The sequence below is a fragment of the Topomyia yanbarensis genome, chromosome 3, assembly GCF_030247195.1.
Source record: "Topomyia yanbarensis strain Yona2022 chromosome 3, ASM3024719v1, whole genome shotgun sequence".
Classification (NCBI taxonomy): Eukaryota; Metazoa; Arthropoda; class Insecta; order Diptera; family Culicidae; genus Topomyia; species Topomyia yanbarensis.
In genome coordinates, this window is record NC_080672.1 from 262,470,644 (window position 1) to 262,495,149 (window position 24,506).

The window sequence follows — 24,506 nt, forward strand, 5'->3', positions numbered from 1 at the left end:
TTCGGAATTTCTGTACTCATTCTGGTTAGACTTTTTGAAAACCGGTTTGCACTGTCATGAAGATACAACCCTTGAGCACATATGTAATTTTTTCATTCATGAAAAAAAAAATTAGGGAAAAAGTTATTAGCAAACAAATGCGGAAAGAAAAATCGGCCAACCAACCCCAGGGCTGGGGTAGGTTGGCCGAGTTTGGTAAAATAAGTTAAACACGTCAAATGTAGCAGTGGAGAATTTTTAATAAAAAAATCGTTTTTTTCATATACAAGTAAGGAAAATAAAATTCACTCTTCACTTTTTAGTCTTTTTAACCTTTTTGGACTTATCTTTGGCTGCTTTAGTGAAATTTTTACCAGCTCTCGTTGATTTTTTTCCTCCGCCAACGAACACGTTTAATTCTCGACAAACATATGATTACGGCCTAAAAGCCAACTGTCAAAATCCACTTTGAATGGAAATTCCGGACAAAGCGTTATGCGCCAATCAGAGATGTTTATAGTAACCGAAAGAAAAATATTTTTTCTTTCATAAACTGTTGTGAACTGTGTTCGGCTAGTAACGGTTTGTCCGGAATTTCCATTCAAAGTGGATTTTGACAGTTGGCTTTTAGGCCGTAATCATATGTTTGTCGAGAATTCAATTTTTCTGCACCTCCAATACTGCTTTTATTGGGGAATCGGTCAAAATTTGAGACGATCGGTGTTTACGAACTTGCCACTTCTTCGAATCAGATCGAACACTGGCCTTGGAAAGAGTACGTCTTCAGAGAGGGTTACATCCAAGGATGCAAAATGCCTATCTTTTCTGCGGCTATTACTTTTCTGCCTACATTCTAATTTCTCTTTCGACGCTGCTGTCGTTCGCTAGTGCAGGACGCCCAGCGCTGTACGGCAGTCTGTAAGCAAAGCAGTAACATGACAAAAAATACTGCCCCCAGTACAGTCACCAGACGCGAGCGGTACAGCTTCTCTTTCCTTATTTTACACTTTTTAATATTTTTAATCTATTCAATATTTCTAATCACAAACGACGACAATGAATGCGGTTCGTTTACGCCACGACCGGCATTAACGCTTTCGTGTGCGGGTCTCTCCCTTTGACTATGCAGAGAAAAGTGTACACAGCAGGAGAAAAAACTTTACCACGCCACACTCTCACCGAGCAGTCGGAGTACAGCAGCATAACAAAAATGTATTCAACTGCTGTACGGGAAAATGTACTCGGTTTGGCTACCGTTCTGGCAAGAGCTGTAGTGATGCGTCGCTGTAGCGGGCTGTACGGCTTGCGCAAATGTAAATATACCGAAAAAATGTACTTTATCGGTACCGTTGGCATCCCTGGTTACATCTGTAGCAGATTCTATGCTAATGGACGAGTTTTGTTCGGGGTTGGGTCGAGCTGTGACAAATCCTGCCAGAAACTCCTCAGGAGGAAAAATTTCAGGATTGAAGCGGCACACGCCAGAGACTCTGAAACCTGCTTTAATTCATAAAATATCGGAATCAACTTTTTTATAAACAATTTCCGACTTTTTTTGGTAATTATTTTAAATAATTTTTATTACTTATTTCTCGTGTATATTTTTCCTTATAATCATCAATATTAGCATAATATCAAATTTTGCTTTGAAAAGGTTGGCATTTCACAAATATCAAAATGCACATTACTCTACACTAAATTTACAACTCGGCCAATCAGCCCCGCACAGAACTCGGCCAACCTACCCCAATGTATATTTTCGAGAACAATCACGATTTACACAAACAAATATAAGGGCATGTTCAGGAGCGTTTTATTTTGTATAGGAGTTTCAAAGTAGAACTGGAACTGAAACATTCACATCATAATTTCGAACAGTTTTGTTTTAAAGTTTAAAACTGTTATACGACGCCGTGCTGATTTTAAAACACGTTTAGAACTGTGTTTTAAATACATTCAAAGTTTTCAGCACAGACACTTAGACCCGATAGACTGGGGGAAAATAAATTTGAATGCAGTAATTCTGAAGACATTACGAGACATGAATTTTAAACTGAATAGAACACCCTATAAAACTGCTGCTGGGGACAGCAAGTTCTAGTTTTAAAATTTTCAGTTTTATATTATAGAATTGTCAAAATTATGAATCTAGAACTGAAACACTCCTGAACATACCCTAAGGTTACACTGGTAACCGTTATACCATTTTGTTGGGTTTTGAATACCCTTTTCAGCAGTACAAAGTTATTGGAAATCGGTTGTAAATTAATTCGCGTTACACATATTATTTTTCAGAAACAGAAATTTTCTCACCAGTGTCGAAAAAAGAACGACCGTGCTCCTGTACAAACGACACCACCAAAACACCTGAAATTAGATCGGTACATTGGTGATCTAACACCCCACAAAAATCACTATAGATGTCGCTACTGCGCATAATAGCCTTTTCATAAACGGCACTCGACCAACCTGCCCCTTCGGCCAACCAGCCTCGGTCACCCCTACAGCTATTCGTAACCTATAAAGCATTCATAGGCAGAAGTTAGCTAAAGTTGAATGTATGTTCTAGATGTATGTTATTATGTTTTTAATTGCCTCAAGGTTCTACTGTATCGATTTTGTTGGCTATTTTCGGCAAATTTGTGACTAAGAGAAACGAAAGCAATGAAATTGAAAGACGGATAGGTATTCTAGAGCGAATCAGTTATAAACTTAGAATGGAAAACTAGAACTAGGCAGGCTGATATGGATATGATCGAAAGGAAATGTGAAGAATTCTTTGCCTTCTGCAGAGTAGGAGTTGGGCGTTGCACCCAAGTCTACCGCCTGGTCTATGGTAGAACATAACTCATCATCATGTTTTACCGCCGACGCTCACAAAAAACGACAAGATTTTGTAAGTGGATTTAATTTGCTTCATTAGTTAGCTAGTCTTGCTAACTAGTAGACTTATTTTGCAACTGAATTAAACTGTCTTCGGATTTAACAAAAATAGTAATCTAGATGAAAGTATGTTTCTTGGCAGCTGCAGGGTTGTGAACTGAGAGAACTTTTCTCCATGCTCCACGACAAGCATGGAAAAAATCGCATTGAGAACCGTTCGTTCGCACTTCACAAGTAAGCTTTCTTTAGTTGTGATGCATTCTGTTAGCTTCGAAAATGATATCTAGCAACTACGGACACACACGAGCCAAAGCTATAACAATCAACAAAGAAGCACATCAGTTGCGTCTTTATTCTATCCTTCCCCAACATAGAGTCCATAACATATAAAATTCAAAACAAAACTATCAACACTATATTTGTAATGAAATGGGCTTATTTTGTCCGATATTTGCTGTTATAAGGAAAATGTTGATAAAAGTCTTCAAACATTTTGTAAGGATATGTATTTAAAAGAATTGTAAAACATGTCTAATTTTTTATTCCCCGATTCAGAGCTTTAAATTTTCAACGGGTAACTCTTCACATTTCCTTTCGATCATGTAAATATGAGTCTAGTCTTCGTTTTCCGTTCTAAGTTTATAGCTGATTCACTCTAGAATACCTATCCGTCTTTCAATTTCATTGCTTTCGTTTCGCTTAGTCTTAAATTTGCTGAAAATAGCCATCAAAATCGATACAGAAAAATGTAATTTATACAGGTGAGTTAAAACAGGTTTTTTTAAACATTTCACCACAAATTATTCACACAGGAGAATTATTTCCCTAGAACTTGCTAACATATAGTTTTGCTGTACGAATGGCAATTTTCGAACAATATATTTCGAAAGATCTCATACGCCCTTTTTAAATATTACTCTTAAATAAAAATTGGTTGTTAAACAATGCAAAATACTTAGTCTCCCATAAAGATAAAATGTTTCATCAAAATCGAACATGGTGTCCCATTTTTGACGTAATTCAATCAAACTTGATGGAATTGCTTTATAGCAGAAAACATCTGTCACGTTACATAAGATCCACTGTGTTTTCTCAAAAATGAATAAAACTTAAAGCTTTTTACAATCCAGTTTCAAAAAGTAGAGTCAAAGTAGTAAGAAAAACCTATTTTAATCCACCTAGCGGTGCAATTGTGCCTTTCGCAATCATGAATCACGAGAATTTGTGCGTTGTTTATATTCATTAAAAGCTTTTAAATGCATATATTACATTTTATTATTGTACATCACATGACAATTATATACAGGAAAATAAATCATTATTCGAGTTCTAAAATTTTGAAAAAGAAAAAACAGCCACGGTAATATTGAACTGAAAAAAGGTGCGAAATCGGCAAAGTCCCAAAAAGTCGATTTTTATAAAAATAAATTTTTCGAGATAACATAAAATCTCGACGTTTCATGCATTTTAAAGATGTTTGGCATCAAAAATACGAATTCGATTTCTGAAATTTCATGGGGTCCCCCTTTGAAAAAAAATTTGAGTTCCGGCTTATATGGGAATTTCATGTGTGACCGGACCGTTTAGTCTATATTTCCGGAATCATACAAGCGATCCGTGCGAAATTTTACAGACATCTGTGGGGATAATATAGCTATCATTTGCATAACTCTCCGAGCTCTCGATCGAAGCAGTTCGTTTTCTGGTGCTGTGCATAAAGTGAACAAGAATATATATTGTCAGTGAAGGTCAACCATTGTTTGAGGCAGTCTTTGTTCGCCGGTGCCCAGGCTAGTGAAGTGAATACCAGAATAGCCGGACACGCCGCTATATAAGCTAAGTATTATTTCTCTTTCTTTCATTTCCCTTTCCCCGATCGGTCTCTACTTTTCCCTTTCCCTGAATACAAGTTTCATCTCTCGTTTACACCACGTGCTATCCTCGTGCCTGGCCGAGGGCGAAGGAACAGGAGAATGATATTCCCATGGATTTACCGGATAAACCCGATATTACTCCCTCCCCTGATTCCCCCAGTCCTCCCCGTATTAAAACATACCCAGCCAGTTCAAATGGACCCTGGGTGGTGTATTTCCGGCCCAACACGAAATCGCCCAATATTCTAGAAATATCACGGGAGCTGACTGCTAACTACCCGGTCGTAGCTCAGATAACACGTGTTCGAGCTAATAAGATACGCGTTATAGTAAATGACCTCGATCAGGCAAACCAGATTGCTCGCAGCGAGCGTTTTACGAAACAATTCAGAGTGTATGTGCCTTGTAGGGCAGTGGAGATCGATGGAATAGTCGCCGAACCGGGTCTAAAGTGCGAAGACCTGTTGAAGTACGGGGTTGGCTGCTTTAAGGACCCTTCACTTCAAAAGGTGAAGATTCTGGAATGCAAGCAATTGTATTCCGCAAAAACAGAAAATGATAAGACAACGTATTCTCCGTCAGACTCGATTCGGGTGACTTTCTCCGGGTCTGCTCTTCCCAACTATGTCCTCCTGGATAGGGTTCGCTTACCCGTTCGCCTGTTTGTACCGCGGGTAATGAACTGCAGCAATTGCAAGCAACTGGGCCACACAGCCACTTATTGTGGCAATAAAAAACGGTGCGGCAAATGCGAGGGAGAGCATGAGGATGACGCTTGCGGTGGAGAAACTGAGAAGTGTATTTACTGCGGGGGCCCTCCGCATGCGCTTAAGTCATGCCCGGCGTACAAGCAGCGCGGGGATAAAATTAAGCGCTCCCTTAAGGATCGCTCGAGGCACTCTTATGCAGAAATGCTAAAGAATGCTTCGCCATCTGTCCCTTCCGAAAATTCCTTTGCTCTTTTGGCTGGCGTTGAGCAAGAATCTGACTACCCACAAGAGGGAACATCATTGGTTAACCCAGGGGAATCCAGGAAGAGGAGAAATCTAGCCTCACCTAAATTGCCTCGTAAGGGTGCCAAGGTGTCGTCCACTCAGAGTGCGCCATCTACAACCAATAAATCCAACGGAAGTGATGCACAGAAGCCGAAGCAATTTGCTCCAGGACTTGGAAATATTAATTCTAACAAGTAGTACCCACCACTTCCAGGGACACCAAAAACCCCAAGTGTCCCCGTTTTTCAAACAGATACTCAGTCCAGTAACGGACTAATGAAATTTTCTGACATAGTGGACTTAATTTTCACAGCTTTCAATGTTACTGATCCTCTTAAAAGCCTTCTGATACGTTTTCTTCCTATAGTGCAAACATTTTTGAAGCAGTTGACTACTAAATGGCCCCTCCTTGCAGCGATCGTATCCTTCGATGGCTAAGTCATCGAACGAGGTCACCGATTCGATTACTGTAGGAACAGCAGAAGTATCCTCCCGAAAATCGATTCCTTTAAATTTTTACGAAATAGTTTAAAATGTGATGCTTTCGCATTATGTGAAACTTGGTTAACTTCCGATATAAATCTCAACTTCCACGACTTTAATATAATTCGTCTGGATCGAGAAAACCCCTATGGAGGAGTACTTTTGGGGATCAAAAAGTGCTATTCTTTCAACCGAATTAACCTCCCTTCAACACCAGGCATTGAAATTGTCGCTTGTCAAGTTTTAATCAAAGGTAAAGACCTTTGCATTGCTTCCATCTACATTCCTCCTAGAGCCTCGGTAGGGCACCGAACGCTTTGTAATATCACGGAATCCTTACCGGCACCGCGGCTAGTTCTGGGAGACTTTAACTCGCACAGTATGGTATGGGGTTGTCTTCATGATGATAATAGATCAACATTAATCCAAGATCTTTGCGACAATTTCAACATGACCATCTTAAACACGGGAGAAATGACGCGGATTCCTACACCACCAGCACGCGCAAGCGCGTTGGATTTATCGCTTTGCTCGACATCGCTACAGTTAGATTGCATGTGGAAGGTGATCCCTGATCCCCACGGAAGCGATCATTTGCCTATCGTGATTTCAATTGCTAACGGTTCAAGCCCATCGAAAACAATCAATGCCTCGTATGACCTCACACGGAACATTGATTGGAAGAGTTACGCGACCGCGATATCCGTTAAAATCGAATCCACTCAAGAACTTCCTCCGGAAGCGCAGGTTTTTGGCTGGCTTGATTCTCGACAGTGCGAATCAAGCTCAGACTAAACCAGTACCCAGCGCGAATACCCATGGACGGTCTCCCACCCTGTGGTGGGATAAAGAGTGCTCAGAGCTGTACGCGGAGAAGTCTATTGCATATAAGGCCTTCCGGGAAGATGGGTTACCCGCTACCTATCAACAGTACGCGTCGTTAGAAAAGCGAATGAAGAGTCTAATGAAAGCCAAAAAACGCAGTTATTGGCGCCGGTTCGTCGACGGGTTAACGAGAGAAACAGTGATGAGCACTCTTTGGGGTACGGCTCGACGTATGCGTAACCGTAATAGTACCAACGAGAACGTGGAATATTCAAACCGTTGGATATTCGCTTTCGCCAAGAAGATCTGTCCGGACTCTGTCCCGGTACAGAAAACGTGCCGCGCCGCGTCTCCTCCCGATACCGCGAACGAAACACCGTTTTCGATGGTGGAGTTTTCACTTGCTCTCTTATCATGCAACAATAACGCCCCAGGGTTAGACTGAATCAAATTCAACTTGCTGAAGAATCTGCCTGACACTGCAAAAAGGCGCTTGCTGAACTTATTTAACAAGTTTCTTGAGGGTAACATTGTCCCTCATGACTGGAGGCAAGTGAAGGTCATCGCCATCCAAAAACCAGGAAAACCAGCCTCCGACCACAACTCGTATCGGCCGATTGCAATGCTGTCCTGTATTCGGAAGTTGTTCGAGAAAATGATCTTGTTTCGCCTCGACAATTGGGTTGAAGCAAATGGCTTACTGTCAGATACACAATTTGGCTTCCGCAAAGGCAAAGGGACGAACGATTGCCTTGCGTTGCTTTCTACAGAAATCCAAATGGCCTATGCTAACAAAGAGCAGATGGCATCAGTCTTCTTGGATATTAAGGGGGCTTTTGACTCAGTTTCTATCAACATTCTGTCAGAGAAGCTGCACCAGCATGGTCTTTCACCAATTTTAAATAACTTTTTGCTAAACCTGTTGTCTGAAAAGCACATGCACTTTTCGCATGGCGATTTAACAACATCGCGATTTAGCTACATGGGTCTTCCCCAGGGCTCATGTCTAAGTCCCCTGCTCTACAATTTTTACGTGAATGACATTGACGATTGTCTTGCCAATTCATGCACGCTAAGGCAACTTGCAGACGACGGGGTGGTCTCTGTTACAGGGCCCAAAGCTGCCGACTTGCAAGGACCATTACAAAATACCTTGGACAATTTGTCTGCTTGGGCTCTTCAGCTGGGTATTGAGTTCTCCACGGAGAAAACTGAGTTGGTTGTTTTTTCTAGGAAGCGTAAGCCGGCGCAACTCCAGCTTCTATTAATGGGTGCAACGATCAACCAGGTTTTCACATTTAAATATCTCGGGGTCTGGTTCGACTCTAAAGGTACCTGCGGATGTCACATTAGGTATCTGAAACAGAAATGCCAACAAAGGATCAATTTTCTCCGAACAATAACTGGAACATGGTGGGGTGCTCACCCAGGAGACCTGATCAGGTTGTACAAAACAACGATATTGTCGGTGATGGAGTACGGGTGTTTCTGTTTCCGCTCCGCTGCGAACATACACTTCATCAAACTGGAGAGAATCCAGTATCGTTGCTTGCGCATTGCCTTGGGTTGCGTGCATTCGACCCATACGATGAGTCTCGAAGTGCTGGCGGGCGTTCTTCCGCTAAAAAATCGATTTTGGGAACTCTCATATCGATTGCTCATCCGATGCGACATTCTGAACCCGTTGGTGATTGAAAACTTCGAGAGGCTCGTCGAGCTTAATTCTCAAACCAGATTTATGTCCTTGTACTTCGACTACATGGCACAGAGCATTAATCCTTCTACGTATACTCCCAACCGTATTCGTTTCCTAGATACTTCTGATTCTACTGTATTCTTCGACACATCCATGAAGGAAGAGATTCGTGGAATCCCGGACCATATACGCCCTCAAGTGATCCCCAATATATTTTATAATAAATTCCGAGAAGTCGACTGTGATAAAATGTTCTACACTGACGGATCAAATCTCGATGGGTCCACTGGCTTCGGTATCTTCAACAATACTATCACCGCTTCATTCAAGCTCAATGATCCCGCTTCAGTTTACGTCGCAGAGTTAGCTGCAATTCAGTACACCCTTGGGATCATCGACATTCTGCCCACAGATCACTACTTCATCATTTCGGACAGCCTCAGCTCTATCGAGGCTCTTCGTGCGGTGAAGCCTAAAAAGCAATTCCCGTATTTTCTGGGGAAGATACAGGAGTCCTTGTGTACGTTATCTGAAAAATCTTATCAGATTACCTTTGTTTGGGTCCCCTCTCATTGTTCTATCCCGGGCAATGTAAAGGCCGACTCATTAGCAAAGGTGGGCGCATTAAATGGTGACATATACGAAAGACCAATCTGCTTCAACGAATTTTTTAGTATTTGTCGTCAGAGGACACTCAACAGTTGGCAAACCTCGTGGAGCAATGGTGAACTTGGACGATGGCTACATTCGATTATCCCAAAGGTATCAACGAAGCCTTGGTTCAGGGGGATGGATGTGGGTCGGGATTTTATTCGTGTAATGTGCCGACTTATGTCCAACCACTACACCTTAGATGCACATTTGCGGCGTATTGGGCTTGCGGAGAGTAGTCTGTGCGCTTGTGACGAGGGCTATCACGACATCGAGCACGTTGTCTGGGTATGCGCCGGGTATTTGGACGCCAGGTCTCTGTTAAAGGATTCCCTTCGGGCCCGAGGTAGACCACCCAATGTCCCAGTCCGAGATATGCTGGCAAATCGTGATTTCCCCTATATGTCCCTTATTTATACTTTCATAAAAACGATAAATATCCCAATTTAGCCCCTCTCTTTTTATTTCTCGTTTTTAGAAGTTTCCTCTTGCCGTGTGGAACCGATAAGCTTCAGATTGCCACTATGTAACCGCCGTCGCCCTTATCACTACGGAATCTGAAGCGAGAGCGACTCGAGGTTCGAAGGATTCCCTTTGAAGGATTCCCCGCGGGTCCGAAGAATACCATCCGCCAATCCGACCTACTAGACTGAGGCGCAAATTTGTTTCGCTGATCTCCCGTTTGCCCGAAAGTTGCAAGTTTTGCTCTTCTCTACCGGTCACCATCTACGCCTTCTCTCCCCTGTCCTTGATACAACTACTTCTACACCGATTTTGGAAATGACCAAGCATAAGTCTCCGGTAAAAAAGTTTAAATTTGTATTCCGTATTCCTAGTTTTAAGATAGTTGTAATTTTACCTTTTTGTTAAAATTATTGTCCCCCATCTTGTAAATAGAATTGTATCCCTAGTTTTAAAACATCTGTGAAATTTTTCATAAATATTTGTTCCCCCTTTTGTGTACCAAACTATATTGTTAGTTTTAAGATAACTGTAAATATTTCCTAAAAAACTATTACTATTGAATTCCTTGTTTTAAAATTTTTCATAAAAAAAAATCTTTTGCCCCCACTCTTATATATAGAATTTTTTTTTTCTAGTCTTAAGATAGCTGTAAATTTTTTCTCTTTAATAAAAAAATATTTCAACATAGTAACCTCCTAGTTTTAAGATATTCAAAATGTAAAAACAAAAGAATTCGGCACCGCCAAGCTAACGCATTTGTGCCTATCAAATAAACGAAATGAATAAAAAAAATAGCTATCATTTGGGACTAAGTTTGTGAAAATCGGCCCAACCATTTCCGAAAACTGATATGAGTTTGCTAGTTATGAAAGATAGCCGCTTTTCCCGGGCACTTCCGGAACCGTCTATGGTGGTCAATGTAGTCAACGAAAGTTTGTTTGGCCGTCGGTGACCTAGAACTGCAAAGTTAAGTTATTTGAGAGACATTTTAGCGAAATTTTTCTTCCATTGGAGTATCGGTTTGAATTACAATTTGCTATGTGATCGCACGCCACAACCCGTAACTCCGGAACCGGAAGTCGGTTGGGGATGAAATTTAATAGCCATTTACGGGGACGCAACATCTTTCATTTGAGACTAAGTTTGGTTGATTCGGTCTAGCCATATCCGAGAAACCGATGTGACTGTTAGTCTGAATTTGGATACTTCCGCCGGGGCTTCCGGAACCGATGATGGTGGCCAATGTGACCAAAGAGACTTTGAATGGCTGTTAATGACTTAGTACTACAAATCGAAGCAGTTGTGGTCACATTTTGGAAAAATTTTCACCATTATACATTCATTGCAGAATTTCTTAAAATCGACATTTTCTGCGTGATCGTACTCATCACCCTGTAATTCCGGAACCGGAAGTCGGATCCATTAGAAATTCAATAGCAGCCTATGGGAACGTTGCACCTTTCATTTGGGACTAAGTTTGTAAAAATCGGTTCATCCATCTCTGAGAAAAGTGAGTGAGATTGTGTTCGCGTACACACACAGACGCACATACACACACATACATACACACACAGACATTTGCCGAACTCGACGAACTGAATCAAATGGTATATGTCACTCGGCCCTCCGGGCCTCCGTTAAAAAGTCGGTTTTCAGAGCAATTGCAATACCTTTCTATTGAGAAAGGCAAAAATGTAGGTTAGACACTGTATGCAAGCTGTTGGTGTGGTCCAAGTTCTGCTCTGTCACGTTACAAGTTTGTGTTTCATTTCTTCACAATTAAAAATAAGCATTAATCCATGTTTATCTCAAATTTTCAAGCAATATCATCAAATTTAAATTAGACTCTGATGGAAAAATGTGGATCCAGGCAAAAAGTTGAAAACATGGTCTTTCAGTCATTGCTAGGTCATGCAAGAAGTATCAAAAAAACTTTTATAACTGACAGACATGGATTTTTTTCCTGGGCTCACCATTCATTTTGTTTAATATTAGAGGTTGCATACATACGGAAAAACAACAGTTTGATGCAAAATTTGACAAAAAAAATTTCGCCTGTGGTTGCCATTTTTGGAGCCTTGACCATAGGTACGTATCTATATATGCATGAGTATGAGTATATGAGTATGCATATATTTAAATGAGTATGTTTACATGTGCAGATAAATTGCTATACACGTATACACATCCACCCTATATCATATACATATCTAGGCGTGATTAAATCGAAACATTACTGTATTTGCTAAAAGCTTATAATGTGCTCAGTTGTTGTGCTACAGCAATATGTATATCCCGTTCACGTGTTAAGATTATCCTTTACCACAGAGTCATCCACAGCTAATACATAATTAATCAAGCCGCGTAGGTAATGCGGCACGACAAAGTGCCGAAAATTGACGATTCACTTAAAACTGGCTTTAAACAGTTTCGTTACCACAATGCTATTATGCTAAAAGCATTTCCATTATCCGATAGCGCCCCGTCCAAAGCTATTTTGTGTTTAAATTTTGGGTGAGAGAGCCAATGAATTTGAATCTCACTATAATCCCAGCAACATGCCACAATCAATTTAGGAAATTGTTGACGATAGAAAAAAATTCAAATCAATTTCCCCAATGGGAAATTAACGTTTGTAATTAATTACATTGCCAGTAAAATTTCACATATTATTCTGTAGGTGCAATTTGTGTTAAACAAAAACACTGCTGTGACTGTGTATGATATTTTTTAATTGTGATTAATAAATCTCGGCAAATGAACGGTGCACAGCTGCAAAGTAGCTTCACTTAATCCCAGTGACCCTTGTTTATACCAACACCAAATCCCTACGTTCCTCACCCTGTTTGCTTGCGTATTACGTGTTCTTTACAACAGACGATACACAGTAAATGCATTACGATTGCTCAATCTAGTTGTTTTGAGGGACGATGTATCAGCTCACTCAACATAGGAAACATGCACTCTATTACGGTAGGGAACTGACTTTGTAATCCGTGAAAGTGAATGTGAACACCTGTGCTTTGACAAAACAGATAAAAGTATTTTAAAGATATAAAAATGCACTCAAGCTAAAACCAACCTAAACTTTTGCAATCAATAGTGTCCAGTACAGATAAAATATCGATTGTGCTTAGATAATTATATCCTATGTTAAATAATTGGAACACACTTGTTTCTTTTTGCTTGCAACCTCAAATGCTTAAGGATAGAATATTGATACAAATTGAATAGAAATTGTAAACCCTTACAAAGGAAAAGGAAAAACAGGCAGTCCTTTCAGTTCTATTGTATTTTATTTATTCTTATTTTTATTTACACTGACAAGTTTACTTTGTATTGCTTTGAAGTATTTCCTCGACCCTTAGCGAGATCAATTATGTGCTAACTTCTTTTAACAAAGCCGGATTGCAGTCTTCAACAAAGTTGTAGACAATTAAATTTTCTTTCTTACTTTCCCTTACAGTGATAATACGATGCATACAGTGCCATCTAGCGGGGAAAATGCGAGCTAGTGGTTTTTCTCCATGTAAATTGTCTAAAAATCCCGTACAAACTTTAGGCACGTTGGGCCTGTAGCTAGACTTGTCCGATTTGCTTCAAATTTAGTGCAAGTACTCCTGGTGGGACTAGGAATCGACTCAGGGGTGGGCCGACAGTGGTCATGTTTTTCTTGTCACTCTAATGTGCAGCGAATTAAATTCGTTTTTATTAACATTGCACTGTCGCCTATTTCAGAATGAGCGAATAATTCGGGGCCCGGCCGGTCTGTTTATGGCTCTTCTAGAAGTCGCGCTAGTGCACTGAATGCACGCTGCTCTGAAAATCTAGCGAAATCGTCTTAGTACACCAGCGGTTCCTCGTTCAGTGAGCCATTGACACGACTTCCGAAGGGTTAAGAAAATAGAAAACGAAAAATATATCTGCTTTTTTCCGACTGCAAGTAAAATGGACAGATGGGGCGGGGGTCGATATAACTGTAGGTTGGGGATATGATTATCAGAACATAAAATATCACAATTTACTTTTGCTATCGAATGTTTTTGAATAGGATGTGAGTTTACTTAATATATGTCCATTCAAAAGGCGGAAAATGGTGTTTCGGGGTCAAATTCATAGTTAAAACATGTTATGTATTGTCTAATATCGTTTTTGCCGTTGTCATGAAGATAGCTACAATCACTTCCAACGATGTATTGGTAACATCAGTTTGTCATAGGCTCGATTTATCATCTCTTTTGAATAATCTTCGTCATTATTGTGGCCGTGACCGAATAATCCGAGTGTTCTAAATCATGAACGAATATTCTGCAGGTCGGTTCCTCGATTGCACACAGTCAGAGTGCGAGACCTGACCGAAGTGATTTTTTTGCGTTTCAACTTCGTCTCATCAGAATCTGACACTAACTTAGTGACAGGACTAAGCTAGCGCTGGAACACAAATTCCATAACTAATTTAGTTATAAATTTTGCGCCCTTTACGCGCAAATGTGGTTTTAAACAATTTTCTCATAAATGGAGAAACATAAGTATTTACCCAGATTTTTCTCCACGAAGGAAAAATATAACATAGTGCATTTTGCATTAGCTTGCTAAGCCAAACCAAATGTTTAGATTGCATTAGTTCTCATGAGCTTAAAAATGAACTCCTTTTCTTGCGGGACATCACGCTTGACTAGGGATTTGCTCAGGAACACAATTAGAGTCTTCGTTTTTGAAGCTAACGTCAATCTGGTTGGCGCTGGCCAAGTCCGTTAGTGTAAGTTAGTGTTGGATTCTGAAGAGACGCAACTTCGGAACGTCAAGATTAGTTACACGCAGTTAAATGGAAGCATTCACATACAACATCACCGGCACGGAACGTTTAGAGGTACGGCACGATTAAAGGGGTACAAGAGAATAGTATTAAACTTATCCTGACGGAACGGTGACATTCCGTTGACGTTGACGGAAGCTTATGTATCGTCTGAATCGTCCTTAATTCGAGGACGGCTCAATATTTACATTCTTATCGAAGTAATACTCATCTATAATTGAATTTTCCCAGTTTTTAACAGTGGTCATATGAGTGTTTATGGATAATCTGTCACCTTTGCACCACACTGCAGTTAAATTGAAAGTATATTGCAATCTATCTCTGATTACTTTTTAATAATTCCCACGAACAATAATAATTAATATGCCGTGTGCAAAACCATACATATTTTAAATCCGTTTGCCTCCAGCTGTGGTAATAGTCCATCAACTACTACTCTACTATCGACTTACTCTTGCTATGATTGTTGAACTTTCATGACTAATTTCTATGTTCAGAAACTACATACTATTTCCAATGTGATTTCGAAAATTGTGCAAGTTCAGCGAGACCAACAAGGAAATTATTCAATATCTGATGGACCAATTCGAACAACAAAAACTTAAAACCCATCATGTGCAGTTTCCCTTTCACTACGAAGTCAAATATTTAAATTATTTTCAATCCAGTCCCACTGAACAAACAGAGATAAGCGGATTTGCATTGCCACAATACTCATCTTTTTCTCACTTTACACAACAGACTGACTGTCACTTCCTGCATAGAGAAGTCCCCGTTTTTTGTACAGTAAGTGTCCCTGTTGCTAGCACCGTGTCCTGATCCTACAAATAACGGAGGGGTGAAATAATAAAATGTGTGTTCAAAATTAATTCTCAAACACTCCTCCGGGTATCACTATGCGGGAAAATTTGCTGCCACATCAAACAATCGGCCATGGGGTGGTTGTTCCCGAGGATGACACGTGACAGCCTAGCATAGAAGGGGAGGAAAGAGAAGGAAAACCCTTCTGGTTTTGGACCGGCAGTCGACTGCTGCCGTAACAGATTGTTTATATGACACAACACAAGAACGGACCAGATTCCGCAACGTGATGCATCTCATGAAACTCTCTAGTAACGACCTTTTACTTCTGTGCATTTTCAGGGCGGACTCTGTAACGTGGAATCCTCACAAACTGATGGGTGCATTACTTCAGTGTTCATCGATCCATTTCAAGGAGGATGTAAGTATTGAATCTAACAAAATTGTTTTTTTTTAACAGGAGAATGTTAGCTTCGCCAATATTTGGCATATTTGGATGTAGATCTACTACAAATATTTTTGAACGATAATACACCTTCCCGCTCAATAGAATTTTGAAGATATAAGCTATTTTTAAATTAAAAATTCAAACGGAACCACTTCCACAAGCCACTTGAAAATATTTCGTGTTTCAAAGTTTCAGTGAATTAAAAAAGGTTTGCCTTAATCGAACATATCAAACCATATAGTTATTGTTAATAGCATTGAATATGTCGTATTTTTACTTTTTTCATATGCGTCAAAAGTCAAACAGACCAGTTTATGGGCTTTCACTAAAAAAAAATCTGAATAAAACCCTCATTATTTTACTTAATAACATAAATACAACGAAGACCCGTTTTTACTAGCCTCTTTGTTTATATTAGGCTTACAGAATGGGGCTATTGACAAAATCGTTTCTTGTAATTAACCGAAACTATAAAAATATTCTTCCTATAGTCCCTAGATGTAGCCCCATAACCCTTTCTGGTTATTTTGTATAATATTCCCTTAAGGGGGTATTCCAATGCAAAATATGAAATAAATGAGTTTTTTTTTTATTTTTGCATATTTTGCATCTTTAGGACAAGAAAAGTATGCTCCAGAAAGGGTTTACATGAATTTTACTACGTTCATCGGCTAGAACTCATAAATTATTTTTTTTCATGGGAAACTTACAAAATCGGATCAAAAAGCAAATAAAATCGGGGGTAGACAAAATCACGTCAATATCTATTAAGAGACACAAACAATGACAATTTTGGAGGTTAGACTTCCTCGAAAATAGATCCTTTATAAACCCAAAAAATATCTATTCAACTCCAAATAAAGAATGTTGAACAATTTCTTCCCAAGAATTGCATTGGTTTATAATTTGTTTATGACCAAATCGGATTTACAACCAAAATTTCACTCACCTCCAAAAACTTTTCTTCCATTCTTTAGCTATAAATAAAAAAAATCTATTTTTTGTTTTGGCTGAATATGATATAACATTTGATATAACATATAATTTTAACAATTTGATCATTTTTCAATTAATGTATAAGTTATGTATGCTGTATTTATTATAAACACATTGTTTTTCTTTAAATTGGTCCAATCTTTTTACTTTTGACGATGAAAATATTTAACTCCACCATCTGGAGGTAGGTGTCATTTTAAAATCTAAAATATCTCCTATGTAACGAAACTATATAAGATTTGCACGCCTAAAATGTTGCTATTACTAGATGAATATTGATTTATACAACAGCCGATTCAGAAATGCCTATCTTGGTAATAATTTAATATCTGTGCAATAAAAGTAGTCTATTGAAAATCGGTAAAATTGAAAAGTTCACGCAAAAAGGGAAAAAATCAGCCAAAGCCGCAAATAGAAAGCATCTTGGTTCAATCAAACGCGAAAAGTTATAAATAGAGGTTCGGCAGCGGTGGCATCACACACAGTTAAACCGTGTACGAATTTTTCGGGTGCTAGCACACAGTGGCACGACTTAGAACAAAAGGTGGACTAAAGTCCAAACTTTACCGTATCGGTTCAAATAGGACGTTTTTATGTAATTTAGGTACGCTGAATTCGTTTTTGATATTAAAACCTTTTAAAAATAAACATTTACCATTCATTAGGGTGTCTCAAAAATATTATTTTTTTCGAAATCGTTCTTAAAATTTGTGTATATTAATTTTCGTGTGCTAAATCATTTTTTATATTAAAACTTGTAAAAAAATTCATTATAAATTAGGGTGGCTCAAAAATTGTTATCTTGTTGTGAAGGTTTAAAAAAATTTTAAAGAAATTTTTGTGCGCTATTTTGTTTATAAAAATAGAAATTAACTTTACTACTTATTAAGGTGGCTCAAAAGTAAGTATTTTGTCTTTTATAATGTTAATTTTGGAATTTAGTTTCCATATTGAAGCGAATTGATTGAAATTTCATTATGGGGTTTCAGAAATGACTATTTTGTTTTTAAGAATCAAATAAGATGTGTTAGATTAATTTTGGAACGTTTAATTCATTATTGGGTTACTTGACATGAAAACTACATTTTCTTTCATTTTCGAAACAAACAGCGTCTTAGTGGAATGTTGATTTACATTCACTAATCAACAAGATTTTTCTTTTGCACGTGTGTTTTACTTAGATTGCTTATTTCATATCTTAAATAAAAATAAATCCAAATCCCTTTTTTCGCGTACATTTAAAAATGGTCTTATTTTATATGGATAATATCACATACGTTTAATCTATATCAGTGCTATGCAAACTCGGATTAAAATAGTCTCACCAAATGATTAGAACTCAACTGTGTTCACTCAATTTCACAGTTATTGCATAAGTTAGCAAAAATAGTTCCAGAAATATTTTATGACATATTTCAGATGGTTGAAAATATTTACTGATTTTTAAACATTCTTTACCACCTACAAAACCATACTTCCCACTCGGTTTCTTATTCTTGATCACTAGTAAAACCCTTGTAGATCATGCTCTCAATGCTATTTGAAAGTTGTGCATATATTAATGTCATTATTCTAGCTATAAAGTGATTATTCAAATTCAATATCACGAATAACCATGCGTCTCCATTGACAGTTTTTATAAATTTTGATTGCTTATCGCAAGTTTTCGCAAAACTAGCATAGACTCATTTTAAAGAGAAAATTAAAAGCTTTCGAATGATAGTGTGATCGCGGGCATTCACGGGCGTCGTTGTTGTTATCGCATTAGAAGTTCGAATTCAATAAAAACTAATGACAAACAGTTATCTAAACACTAAATAAACCTAGTGACTTATTTTTGGCGATTTTACGATGTAATTTTATCACACGGATAATTTTGGTGAAGTAATGCAATGCATAAAATCAACCGTTTCTTTGAAAAACGAAAATAATCGTATGTAGTTTCTATGGTCAAATAATGCAAAAAAACACCTTCAAAAAGCTGTCAAAAATTCATTTTGCGTTCAAATCACCTAAAATCTCGTGCAAATGTCTCTGATGGTTCAGCTGATACGAGAAAAATACTAGTAAGAATATCGCATAACCTTCACATATGGACTTAAGTCCGGGCTCGTCCCACTGTGTAGCAGGGTGACATTATGAATTTCAAAGTGGATGGGTGAAGTGGTTTTGGATTGAGTTCAATACTGCCGTGTGCGACGCGCGTGTGCTGCTTGAGAGTTTGTGTTTGAAAAACTATTTATTTTGATGCTTGTTTGTGTGTGACGTCAATCCATGCTTTCGGCGGTTTGTAGGTACTTAGGGTAATGAGCATATTGGCGTACACGTTTCATATTTCGCATATAAGTCATACGTTTTTTATCACTAAGGCGTTTGACAACATGCTTCTGTAGTTATTTCTAAAGAACGGGTGAATTAAACTGGTTTTACGTCTACAGAAAGGCGGGGGTTAGTTGGGGGTTTTATCGGAGCGAGGAGACTGCGTTATGTTAGAGCAGTTTTACTTTTTATTTGTTTTCAGAAAGTTGCGAGATAATCTTTAGCGATTCTTGGTAGTCAACCCAAAAGTAATGGCATCTGACCAAGAGAAAGCACTGATTGGTTTTTATAATAGGTTTGCATTGTTATTTAATATCGATCGAATTCCTTAGGACATGTTTAGCAGCGAAGTATTTCATATAGGATTTTCAAAGGGCACTTGCAACGGAAACAATTATATTCCCAGCAGAGCTTTTAGATTTATTTTTTCGAACAGTTTTGTTTCGAAGTGTATAACTATATACGCTGCCGTTCTCTTTGTTGCTTCATTTAAAATACGTTTGGAACTGTTTTGAATATATAAAGAGTATTCAGTACATACACTCATGTTTGATAGATTGGGGAAAGTAATTTCGAGTCAAGTAACGTTCTAAGGAGTGTTTCAGTTCTTGCATAACCACTAAAACACACACATTACACTTTTGTCATTCTTCTTCCTCGCGGAAGTACATAAAAGTATTACTTTGTGGGGGGGCTGTCGGTGTCTCATTGTGCTTTCATTGCACCACTTTCTTTTACTCGCGAATTTTATCGGAGCCCCACTTGATCCATGCAATGGCTCTATCTTTGATCCACTTAGATCTCGACTCATCTCTTGCTTTTCGTCTCCATGTATTACGTGGCTATTTACCTCTCGTCTCAGTTAGCCGTTTAGCTGTTGATTCCATCAGTCATTTGGCTCCTGTTTCTATGAGTCCTTCAGCTCCCAACCTTATCACAATATACTTGGATAGTCTCCGGAGGTGAACTCACCCCACCCCGACTAAGAGTTCCCTGACGGAGGAATTTCTCCAGACACTGATATCCACTTTCTTGAGCCATGTAATTATTCCCAGCTATATCAAGATCTTACTCGACGGTAAAACTACCCTACTCAACGGACAGGTGCCAAAGTCTATCCAGCGACTCCGTGTGGAGCGTAGCATCTGGTTTACTGGCACCCCAAGTATCCGCTGATGGCTGTTCGATGCGACATACTCGATCTAGTCCCCGATGGGTGAGCTAACCTACTCAGGAGCTACCCGATAGGATGCCGAGGTCGGTCCGGCAATTTCGGTGGAGCCTGGCATCTGAAACAACAACGCCACCGACAAAAAAGCCGCCGTGAAACAACAAATCGAAGCACTGGGTTCGGATCATCGGGACGCCAGCGAACCAGATGACAGGCTCCACCGAAATTGCCCTGAGAAACCTTGGAAATCGAAAAAAAAACATTTTTTTCTCACACCGTTGAAAAAAACTTTACGAAACTGAATCAATGTATTCGGGGCATTGATACAGTACTATTGATTGATTTTCATGAGGTTTTTCCAACGGTGTGAGAAAAAACTGCTTATTTCGTTTACCAAGATGGCCGCTTTTCCATTTTTTCTCAGTTCAACCTTAAGCTAATTTTATTATATATTTTTCTGTTTTGCCAAGTGTTTTTCCAATTTATCAATTAAGCAAGCTTTAGAAAGGCACAATTTCACTCCTAGGTAGATTAAAACAGTTTTTTTTTTGTTCCGACACGTAGTCGTCAATACTAGTTTTACTAAAGCATTGCAATGCAATTGCCATGGGGAAGCACATCGATTACACTTGTTCAAGTGTAAAAGAGTGAATGAAACCCCGAGAAAAAAATCCTGCGCTACTGGCATCCTGGTATCCTTCGACGCTATCGCACATCTGCTACAGCGCATGGAATAGAACTGGTACTGAACATTTTAAATTTTGATTGCCGAATATCAGCAAAATTTTGCCTTGCTGAAATATCAGCAATACTTCCAGCAAAAAATATTTCGCTGAAATTACAGCAATTCAAAACTGTCAAAACTCGCTTAACTGCCAGCAAAATTGCCATTCTTTCACTGATTGTTTCAGCAATCAAATTCTGATTTTCGTTAAAATAATGGGCTTTACTAAAAATCAGTGAAACAAAAATTGCAAAGCTGAACTCTTAGCAAATCCAGTATACAAAAAATTGGTGTGTGGAACCTCTCAGATGTCCAAATCTAATTTGCGTACTATGGATCTTACTAATAAAAATATTTCATATATTCCAGTCCTTTGCTAATTAAATATCATTAAAACATAAAAAAGGAAAAAAATGACTCAGTCATAGTTGTTAAAAGGGAAAAAAATCATACCATCGGTTTTAAGTTGCATAGCACTTTTGAAACGTATCTAGAAACCACAAAAATTGTCAATGTTTCTAATTTTCTTTCATCAAAATTTTCGGATAAATAAGTTTAATATTTGATTCATAAATTTTTCGACAGGGACTTTTGATCAGCTGTAATCAAATGTCGGCCGAATATCTGTTCATGACCGACAAACTGTACGACATCAGCTACGACACTGGAGACAAAGTTATTCAATGCGGGCGACACAACGACATCTTCAAACTGTGGCTTCAGTGGAGATCAAAGGGAACCGATGGCTTCGAGAAGCAAATGGATCACCTAATGGAACTGACGGAGTACGAAGTTAGACGGATCAAGGAACAATCAGATAAGTTCTATCTGATCATGGAACCGGAGTGTGTAAACGTGTCCTTCTGGTATATTCCGAAGCGACTACGCGGTGTTCCTCACAACGCCAAAAGAGAGCAAGAATTGGGGAAAATCTGCCCCATTATCAAATCTCGCATGATGCAGTCTGGCACGCTGATGGTCGGCTATCAGCCTGACGATCGACGTCCAAATTTTTTCCGATCAATAATTTCTTCGATAGCGGTTACCAAAGCCGATGTCGATTTCATGCTTAACGAAATTGACCGTCTGGGTCAGGATCTGTAAATTGTTGGATACGTAAATTAGAGAAAAAAACAACGCAAAGATAATTTTAACTGCCTAGGCAATCCGTTTGGCCGGAAGTTTGTTGGGAGAGCATTTAACAACCAAGGAGTATCAGTTGTAATGACATATCAATGAATATTACAGTATTTAAAAAAATATCATTTGCTAAACTAAGTATAACTTTTGCCATGTTACCATCAAATCTTATTGTTTCCACTCAAAGAGAGAAGTATATTTGTGAACAATTAAATGCTGTTAAGTTTAAATCACCTTGAAAAAAGATGTGGAAGATGTAATATTTGCAATTCAAATACTACCTGTTATATTTGTGCAATAGTTATGTTATCTATTAACTTAAATTCCGAATTGCCATCAATCTTCATCAAATTCAAAGCAGTAGTTTTAAACATTTGTTCAAAATAAAAAAAAAACATGGGAAACGAAATTCACGAAACAGATTACAATTAAATATAATAAAAGATATTTACTGAAATGGATTGTTTCAAATCGTTGATTGCAGAAAGGATTATATATACAAAATATGTATACATATACAAAATATGCATTCTCCCATCATATATATACATGTTCATCCTGTTTCACAATTGAGTACTGGTGACAGAAATAAATGTACCTTACAAATACCTATTACGTTAATTTAATAAGATTCGCAACGTATAACTTCAGTTACCAATAGTTTCCACACTAGTCCATTTAGGAAAATTAGCAAATGAACATTTTGTCAATGTGTAGTGTGCAATAAAATACCATTAGAAACCGATGATTACCATAGTCATTAGTTGACGTGAGTATAGCTGTATCATAAGATAGTTTAATATATTTTTGTTCAATGTTACTTTGCCTATGCTCAAGGTTACGTTGTGAGATATGTATATATACGCACCTTAAAAATACACGAACAGATTGCTTTAATCCATTGTCTTCCAATATCCGAGAAGATTTGGAAAACAAACGCGACTGACTGAATGACTAAAATTACGTCAGCAACTCCCAAGATAGGCTCAAGCATTAAGTTTCAAACAATGAAACAAATACTAATGAGCTTGTTTTAAACGAGTTTTACCAAAGTTCCCTTGCTTTCTAGTTACTATTCGGAAATTACTACTTAGTTTAGATTAAATTTTGTTATCCTTAGAGAAAAGAGCCTAGTGACTGACACAAAGTGTGATTCATTCTAGATTTAATAAAGCAAAAGTGCTTGAATATTTACATTTTCCACAGTTATGTTGGATCTTGCAGAGGATCTATTGGACAGCTGGTACTTTATTTTCCTATGCGCTTACATCGATACACATGAGCTAGTAAAGTTAAAAATAACAAGAACATAAAAGAAAGCGACAAATTCACAAAGTCTTCCTTCGAACAAAATGTTAATTAATACATGATTCGCGATCACTCTCAGATACCGTTGATCTTGGTGGATTAGAGTCATGTTAATCAATCCGCCCGATAGTTTCGTCAAGTGCTATTGAAATAGTTCTGGTTCACCATTATGTATATTTCATCTGGAGAGTGACGGGAATCCGCATAAATCACGTATTTTACGAACACAGTAAGAGAAAATCACATACATTAGTTGCTTGATTTGTTGACTAGACAAAATAATTTTCTTGGTAACGGAACCACTGAGATCGATTATCAATTATACTTAAAGACAAAGATGTAATCTAATCATTAATCATAATCCTAACGAAAGCGTCTCCCAAACATATGTAAACTGCATGGCGAAAGCATACGCTAATTTTAGCAACTTGAAGACACATCATGAAAACAAACGAGAAATCAAACGTAAATTATGTATATGAAACCTTTGTCATGATGCAGAAGTCGAAAACTAACATGAAACTATTGGAAGACTCAATAATATAGACTATTATATAAACTGAACACAATGTATGTTATGTGTTGTTACAGTGACCGAAAATTATAGAAAGCAAATTTAAATCTGAAAAAATAAAAATATATATGTAATCAAAATAAATGCTTTTTCATTTGCAAGATAAAAGAAACTTCTCGAAAAATACAATGAGAGCACGCCAAAATTGGTAAGAAATTATTCAGTTTTCAGAAGAGTTTTTGAAAGCTTACTGTTCACTAGACTGGTTCAATTTTTGACTTTTAGCTCCACCAGACTCTACTGATTCCTTTTATGGCCCTTAGTAATTGTGCAAATTTTGGTACCGATCGGTTGTGTCTACTGACCCTCCAAAAATTTCAAAGTTTATATGGAAATTAGTATGAACAACCGGTTAAAA

The 24,506-nt window shown here is 38.2% G+C and overlaps 1 protein-coding gene across 1 annotated transcript in view; it reads left to right on the forward strand.

The window, feature by feature from the left end:
* The window catches only part of LOC131693788 (glutamate decarboxylase), a 90,210-nt gene extending 65,978 nt beyond the window's left edge, over positions 1–24,232 (forward strand). The window contains exons 5-6 of the mRNA XM_058981926.1: positions 15,811–15,889; positions 21,712–24,232. Coding sequence (XP_058837909.1) covers positions 15,811–15,889; positions 21,712–22,230 — 598 coding nt within the window. The 3' untranslated portion in view covers positions 22,231–24,232. The remainder of the gene's footprint in view (positions 1–15,810; positions 15,890–21,711) is intronic.
* The last annotated feature ends 274 nt before the right edge of the window (positions 24,233–24,506 follow it).